The sequence below is a fragment of the Octopus bimaculoides genome, chromosome 4, assembly GCF_001194135.2.
Source record: "Octopus bimaculoides isolate UCB-OBI-ISO-001 chromosome 4, ASM119413v2, whole genome shotgun sequence".
NCBI lineage: Eukaryota > Metazoa > Mollusca > Cephalopoda > Octopoda > Octopodidae > Octopus > Octopus bimaculoides.
The window spans coordinates 134,199,333-134,208,545 of NC_068984.1; the positions used below are offsets into that span (position 1 = coordinate 134,199,333).

Genomic DNA, 9,213 nt, shown 5'->3' on the forward strand with positions numbered 1-9,213 from the left:
TATATGTATATATATATATATGAATAATGTGTGTGTGTGTGTATAGAAAGTAACATGGTTAAGAAAGGGGGAAAACAAAACCTAACTGAAGGGGCAGGGTGTAAAATGACTCAGAGCACAATGGCAATTTTGCATACAAAAGAATTCAAAGGACATCAAAATGTTTATCATGGACTTGCACTTTTGAATATTAAGTTTTATCTGAAAATTAACTAAGAGTTTTGGACTAAGTATAAACATTCATCAATCATAAATGTATTTCGGACTAAAACCCAGGAAATTAATTGTTTTGTTTACTAAATAAATTTTAATTTGTTCATAGAATCAATGCTAAAGAATCTTTTATTCTTGATTAATATATTTTTATGTTTCTAAGCTTTGAGTTAACAAGAAAATAGTTGAAGTAGATGCTTGTGTTTCCTTCTTTAAGGATAATGTTTCAGGAATAAGAATGAATAGTGTTTTGATTGTAGTTATCCATAGAAAAAATTATTGGAAAACAGGAATAGAAACCTCGTAAAACGAATGTTTTTGCATTTGCACGCTGACAAAAAGAATAATATAAGAAGATTGAAAATAATAATCAACTTAAATTAGCTAGATGAGGAGAAGTATGAAATAAAAAAGTGAAAAAAAAGTATATACTAATGTCTGTTTTTCTAAAATTAGGTTTCAATGCTGATTACAATGCAACCTTATTGAGCATTCATTTCAATCTTTATTATTTATTAAACAAAGAGATCTCCACTTGTCCTAAGGGAAATATTATATTGAATTCAGTAATGTGTACTGGGCCTATTTCTCTGGTATTTTGCTCTCATACCATTCAGACATTTCCAAAAGAAAAGAGACTAGGTTGAATAAGTTAGACAAAAACCAAGACAGAACTTGTATGTAGAAATGTATATCTTCAGTATAACGAAAACAAAAATTGGAATCAAGAAGAAATAATAAATGAAATGGGAAATCATAACTGCAACCAAAGACTACTAATATTACAGCAATAATAACAGTTAATATCACAGTGACACAGCATATGATCTTTTGCTTTGTTATTTTTTCATTTTCTTTTCAATTATTTTAATAAAAAAGTGCATCTATGCAGCATTAGGGAAATAGTTATGAAAGACCAATGAAAAACCTGAGGTTTCAATACCACTAATTCATACCAATGCAATATAGCACAATACAGGTATCAGTAGCAGTTAATAATACTTTCAATTAGACACAAGAATGGAAAAGAAACAAAAAAAAAAAATTTTAAAGCAATTTCTAGAAGCATGCAGTATGAGGGAGTAGTGGTGGTGTGTGTATGCTTGCATTGTGTGTGTGTGTAGGTGTATGTGTGTATGTGTGCGTGTGCGCATATCTTAATATATACATGTACATAAATTTAGCTTACATCCATACATTGGTGATCACTATTCAGCATTTGTGTGCATATCTTGTATATGTAATTATGTACAATTTTATGTACACCTTTGTGTGTGTATATGTGTGTATATATATATATATATATATATATATATATGTATATATATATATATGCACATATATATATATAATGTATGCATGTATATATATATATATACATACATACATAAATACACACACACACATATATATATTTATATATTTAAAAGTCAACCTTGTATACATACGCTCATACTGGCAGACACACATATACACACATGTATTGCTACACAAATTTTGGGTGTGTAAATATAAAACAAGCTCACATGCACACACACTCACACACACACACATTTATATCCATTAAAAAGGGAGGAAGAAGACCAGCAAACATTCTTCACCATACATACAAATGGAAATACACATACATACACAGGCACAAAGCCACAGACACATATACATGTATATGCCAATACTTATAAATTATTTGTAAATAGCAAACTGAAATCTTTATAATATATATATATATATATATATATATATATATATATATATACACATATATATGTAGTGATTTCTGTATACATGCATACAAAATTTAAGTACTTGCATTTATAGATATTGTCTGAATATTTCAATATGCATGCGCATGTGTGTTTGAGAGAAAGAAAGACTGAGAGCAGCAGAAGATATATATATATATATATATATATATATATATGATTGCTCTTATAGTTTAAATTTATAGAAATTATAGATTTGATAGTATTTGGAAAAATATGCAATTAAAATTTGTAGATTATTTATAATACCCCTGCTTAAATTTAGCATGCAAACTAAAACTTTTCTCTTAGAGTTGGGTAAATATTTGTAACAATGGTATGTCTAAATAGTAACCTCCACTTGATGTAAATATCTTTTCATTTCTTTTTAAATATCTATTTTCTTTTTAAAGTTTCAATATTCTATCTCCTATACGTTGCCAAGGGCATTAAAACACACTTACCAGATGTGGAAAAATAATTCACATTGATAATTATGGTTTTATATGTGTGTGTGTGTATTTGTGTGTGCGTGTGTCTGTGCATGTGTGCATGCACATATGGATATGTATGTGCTTGTGAATATATTTGTCCTATTACATGGAAACATGCTTATATAAATGCATTCTGCACACACACAAATATGCATATACATACAAACATCCACGCACGCTCACATGCATGCAAGTATGAATTCATACATTACGTACATTTATAAATGTGTATATATTTATTTATATATTTATATATATATATATATATATATATATATATATATATATATATATATATATATATATATATATATATATATATATATACACAACCATAAATAAATACATAATCAAACATATAAACATGCATATATATATAGTCATTCATATATACATATATGCCAGAACAAAATTGATCCTAAAACATTCTCTATTGAAAATATGACTTTTGCCTTCAAGAAGTTAAAGACAATTCCTGTTTACTGTTGCCTCAATATTTTACTATCTTTCGAATAGATAGAATTAAAAAAAAAAATCACTCCAAGAGTATTACTCAAATGTGGCAAATTTTCTTTTTCCAAGTGAACAAGGAAATGCATTTAGTTACAAATGAACATTCCTCAACCTGGTACAAACTCTGTGTCCTTGATGTCTTTTTTTACACCCCCCCCACTTAAAAAATGCTTATGAGGAGAGGAAAAGATTTTATATCATAAATGTGGCAATTTATATTTTCTTCCTTTAATTTTTTTCCTAAATCCAGCTTAGTATTTAAAATCTGAAGAGTGTTTACTCCTGCTGAGGCAATCATGCTTGGTGCAAAAGCTAAATAGCTTCAATTGCAGCAACAGCAGCAGCAGCAGCAGTAGCAACTGCTCTGCCTTAGTTCCCCTCCCCCTTTACCTACCGACCGAAATCCTGCTGGTCATAGAAATTTGTTTAGATTAGAAGGGACAACAACAATAACAATAATATCAGTCAGTCGGTCGGTTGGTTGGTTGGTCGGTTGGTCGGTTGGTAGAGTGTGCAATCTTTATACATACCACTCTTTCACATCTTTTTTCTTGCCACTTTTGCCACCCCCACCACCTCCGCTAACAATGCTACCACCCATGCCTCCTCCCATACCTCCCATACCACCTATTCCTCCGCCTATACCGCCACCAGGTGTGGTGTTGTGAGGTAGTAATGCTCCGTTGCTCTGCTGTTGCTTTGAGTCCAAGTATGCAAAGTTCTGGGTCTCATCTATTTTATAGGAGCCCTCATCTCGACTTCGAAATTTATAAAGCGCAATAATAAGAACTATCAAAGCCACAAGAACACCAGCAGCTATGCCAACAATCAGACCAATATTCAAATCATCTGAGTTTTCAAAGGTTGTCCCTGGGAATTTATTTGTTTCTGTTTCTAAGGTATTAGTGGGGTTGTCTGGAGTGATGCTTGGTCGGGTCTTCACACTACTGACTCCATTCCCAATGGGAGTATGATGATTGTTTCTCCCAGGTTGTGAGGGTTCAGGTGCAGGACTTATGCTCCTGAAAAAGACAATAAGAAAATATGTCAGTATATAAAATCTACATTAACATACATAAACATATCATATACATACAAAGCTATACTAATAATCATCATTATAAGTAAAAACATAATGAAAATATATTGTTTCAGACAGTGTGTTTAAGTTTTATATATATTATCAAAATATACAAGAAAAAATCTCAATGCTAGAAAACTAAATGATATATATGAAAAAAGTTATGGTTTACTTATGTTTATGCTTTGAATGTAACTACAAACCAATTTATTGCTTATTGATACATGCGAATAACTATAAGCAATCAACAATATTATAACACAATATGAATAGTATCCAACTGTATAACACCTCATGGAAAAAAATCCATGATGGAATATGGCAAAAACATGTCTTTTGTGCAGAAGGAATTACTTTAAGATGAGATATGTAAGCATACGGATAAGCTTATTCAAATACTCAAATACAAAGGAGAATTGTGATTTTATTATTGAAACATCAATAATAATTAAATGGATTTATGTTAGAATAAACAATACCTAGAAGTGCAGCATGCAAGAACTTATGTGTGACCACATACACACATACACTGAGATGAATCTTATATACCAGTAGCTCAGTTCATCTTCATATTTATATCATTGCTGATTATTTGCAAGGGTACAAAGTCACAAATTGTGTAGGATATAACTGAACTACTGTTCATACTTGAAAAGGAATTATTTTACTGATACTTCAGGAAAGAAAGCTGATCCTTGCAGGGCTTGAATGAGAGTATAGAGGCATAAGTAACAACCGCAAAGGTATTATACAGCATTCTACCTGAACTTCACTGTAGCTGTTCAACCTGCTAGAAAAAGTAATCAAATCTGCATCAAATAACACCCTATAACCTTAGAAAATCCAGACACACTGGTTTTGTATTCTTGGCTTCCATGCAGAAAGAAAAACAACAGGATAGTAATGACTGGGATGACTTTGGTCATAGATGATCTGAGGCTAAACAGCAAATATTAGGAGCTGTACTGTTTCCTATTCCAACTACATGACCAACTGGTGAAGGCGGTACTCAATGTTTTGCAGGTTTATGGTATACAGGACTTGGATGATTGATAGACAGGCCCCTTACTGAAGACCTACTATTCAAATATCACATGCTCTTCAATAATTTATACAAAATTCTTTATCTGTGTATATGCCTATGTATATATACATATATACATTCATACACACACACACACACACACACACACACACACACATGCACAGAGTAAATGCACCCCAAAGAATTATAATTAAAAAGGTACCCATTAATATAAACACAGGCACTTTCTAAGAGCCTGCGAAAATCACTCAACTAGAAACATCTTTTGCAATAGATCCATTCTTTACTAGTTTCCAAAAATCTCTCACTCAGAAACATCTTTAAAATTCCCTTAATAACATTTACAAACATAGTACCATCGAAAAGGCCAACAAAAAAAAAACACTGAAACAAAGTTAATAAGAGAGCAGCCTTAACTAGATCAATAGATCAATCTAGAATGGATAAGTGATAACCAACGAAGAAACAGAAAAATAATAGTTAGTCAGCAAACACAAAATGTACAAATACAAACATATAAGACCACATCCCCACCAACCACTATAAATATATTACAAGAACTGAGATGTGACAGTTCTTGCCTGAAGATTGAAGAGGCATGAAACCCAAGTTGCAAGATATAAATTCAGTTTCAATAAACTATACATTCTACAAGTACAGAACACTCTTCTCTCATGTGCGTGTGTGTGTATGTGTGTGTGTGCATACGTTGAAGCACACACACACACACACACACACACACACACACACACACACACAGATAAAGATTTTATCACAAAGGGTTTTTCAACCCAGTATATACATGCTACTATTTTTAGCTTTATGTATGTGGTTTGAGATTATTCTATAACAGAATTAGTTCACATTCTCTTGAAAGTTTATAAAATTCTTATGACATTAACTAATGTGTGTGAGTTTGACAGGAGCTGGCAAGTCAGAAGACTGCTTCAAGCTGAATTATCTGTTTTGTTATGATTTTTATGGCTGGATGCCTTTCCTTATACCAACCGCTTTACAAAGTGTGTACTAGGTGCTTGTTATGTGGCATCAACACTGGCTAGGTCACCAAGTAATTTACAAGACAAGAGTCCTCAACTGAAGGGAGTAGTATAAAAAGTGGGGGCTTTGTGCCAGGTGATGAGAGGTCAGAGAGAGAGGAGGGAGAAGACGGAAAAAATGTAATGGGGGATATTGTACACTCAAGTTACAAGGTGGTGGAGAGGAATCAAGGATTGGATAGGGTGAATGGGTGGGTAAGTTTACAAAATTACAAAAGGAAAGTGGGAGGGGCAGGGAAAGGAATGCAGTGAGTAGGTACAATTAGAGGGAGGGTGTCTTAGGAGGATATGTTGTGGGGAAGGGATTCAACAAGGTCACATTGAGTGCAGGTAGGTTCATGAGGGTGTGAAGGGAGAGTGAGAGATAGAAGGAAGGGAAATACAGTGAGTGGTGTACTTGGGTGGGGAGAAGGGAAGGTGTTAAGAAGATGGGTTGAGGGGAAGAGGTTTATCAGGGACAAATTGTGTGCAGGGGCAGGGACATAAATGGCATGCTTTTATTGAATTTTATTTTGCTGGATGGATCTTCTCAACCACAGCAAATCACCAAATCATCTTGGTCCTTTGTCATCTTGTCTGTGAGACTCAACACCTGAAGACAATTTTTCACAACTTTGTCCCAGTCTTCCTGAGTTTTCCTCTTCAAAGATTGGTATTGCTTTATGCAGCTGTTTTCATCCATTCACATCACATGACCATCAGCATAGTCATCTCCCTTGCACACCACAAACCCATTTTTCTCTCAGTACATTTTCACTTTGTTGTACATGCGCACTGTCATTGCACATTCAACAGAACATGTTGATTTCATTTCTTTCACACCTGCACATGTCCTCTGCAGTCACAGCCCATATTTCACTAACGAACTTCATTAGCTTACAGCTATTTCTGCTATAAGATGCAATGCAGACATAGTTGTGTGCTTGTGTATTACATTATACCTTTGTGGGAGCTTAAAAATTATGCTGTAAAGTGATACACAATCCATGCAGTGGAAACACCCTTCCTCAGCTGCTCCAAAGAAGGCCAAAGTTGTTTTATCTGCAGGGATGGTGATGGTCTAAGTATTTTGGGGTGCAAAAGGCATTGTGTTTATTTACTATCTTCAAAAGGGCCACATCATCAACGGAGTGTACTATGCTAACTTGCTGAAGCAGTTACAAAAGGCTATCAAGACCAAATGTCCAGGGAAACTGACAAAAGAGGTCTTGTTTCATCAGGACAATGCTCTAGCACACAAGTCCTTGGTTTCAATGGCTGCTGTGTGTGACTGTGGCTTTGAACTGGTTGACTATCCTCCCTATTCTCCTGATTTGGCACCATTTGACTATCATCTGCTCTCCAACATTGAAAAACACTTGACTAGGAACCAATATCCCAGTGATGATGACACCGTCATATCTGGATAAAAGTTTTTTCAATAATGGGATCCAAGCACTGCAACAAAAATGGAAGAAGTGTGTGGACTGCAAAACGGACTATGTTGAAAAATAAACCTCATTTGGTCACATTCCATGAGAGTATCTTGGTTAGCCAACCCTTGTATTACTTCAGTTGTATTTTATAAGTACTCATGTATTTTGATCAATTGCTAATTGTAATTATTGACATATGCTAATTATAGCTCGCTAACTTAAAGAAATTGCCAGTAAAAATAAAGACTCAATGCTAATGATAAATATGTGTTTGCAACACACAACTAAAACTGGAAAGTAAAAGACATATAGCTTACTATTCTACAATTATTAACAATGAAATAAATTCATTGACAGAAAGAATGGTAAATTAAGAGTAAAAAAAATTATTACAAAATTAAAAATTATATCATGTCTTTCAATATCATCTTGACCATTGTTAATATTTGCTTCGAAAAGCATCTATCTGATGAAGACTGATGATGGTGAAGATGGTGCAAAACCAAAATTTGTCCTGTCCACACAAATCTTAGCAGAAACGAAAGAGAAGAATTACAACATTGCAGAGCTTAGTACAAGCAAGTTCAAAATAGATTGTTAATGATAAACTGTGGAAAGTAGACATAAATATAAACTATACTCAAGGTACCTGTTAACGATAAGTATTCAAAACATGTACATATAAATTTCTTAAATGTGCAAAAAAATATTTTATGTAAATTTCCATTAAGACTCTATTTCAAAAAGTATGAAACTAATTTTATCTGTGTAATAAGAATATCAAAAATCATAATCTAAATGTATAGTTAGATTCAACCACTAGTATCTTGAAAACAGGAAAGGAAATATACCCATCTTAACTGTCATTTGAAATATTGATAATTATGCAACTTTGCAGAATTTTCTTTTAACTGATATCTTTTAATTTTATACTTTCAAAAGGTTTTTGTGATTTTGTACTTTTATTGTATTTCTTAAATATATATTTATACAGATAAATATATTGTTTATTCTTGATTTTTACTTATTTTGATCTTGGGTGAGATACAATAAATATTAAGAGAGTTTAGCTATGCTGCAAGGTCATATTTCTCTCTCTCTCTCTCTCTCTCTCTCGCACACACACACACACACACACACATTTACACACATATACACACATATACACACACAAATACTAATAAACTTAAATTCATTTGTGAATTTTCTTATATGCTCCATAATTATGGATAATATACTAAGGTAAATGAGAGCTTCATAAGACATTGTAACTTACAGCATAAAAAGAACAGCACATTACAGTCGAGTCAAAGATGAAATTGCTGTGCTTGCTTCAATCATTAATATTATCAGTTGTTGCAAACTTGCAGCATCAGTGACCAGAAATGAATCGTTTGACAAAACATTTCCAACATATCATCCAAAAGTAGGAACTTTCAGAAAGATCTAATTTGTTCTAGCAACAAAAATGTACAAATATATGCACATACATATATTTATTGGGACAAAAGAATGAAAATAGATACTTAACCCAAATTTTGAAAAGTCAACATTTTTAATGAAATGCAATAAAGGAAGCATATATTTAAAAAAATTCATAGCTTGTTTTCCATGAGTGACTAACTTTTACAAAAAAAAAAAAAAAAAAAAAA

General features: G+C 32.7%; 1 protein-coding gene across 7 annotated transcripts in view; it reads right to left on the minus strand.

The window, feature by feature from the left end:
* Window positions 1–3,161: 3,161 nt before the first annotated feature.
* The window catches only part of LOC106880165 (neurexin-3), a 359,785-nt gene continuing 353,733 nt past the window's right edge, over window positions 3,162–9,213 (minus strand). For all 7 annotated transcript variants that reach the window (XM_052967514.1, XM_052967515.1, XM_014930008.2 and 4 more), the window contains one exon: window positions 3,162–3,984. In XM_052967514.1, coding sequence (XP_052823474.1) covers window positions 3,483–3,984 — 502 coding nt within the window. In that variant the 3' untranslated portion in view covers window positions 3,162–3,482. The remainder of the gene's footprint in view (window positions 3,985–9,213) is intronic.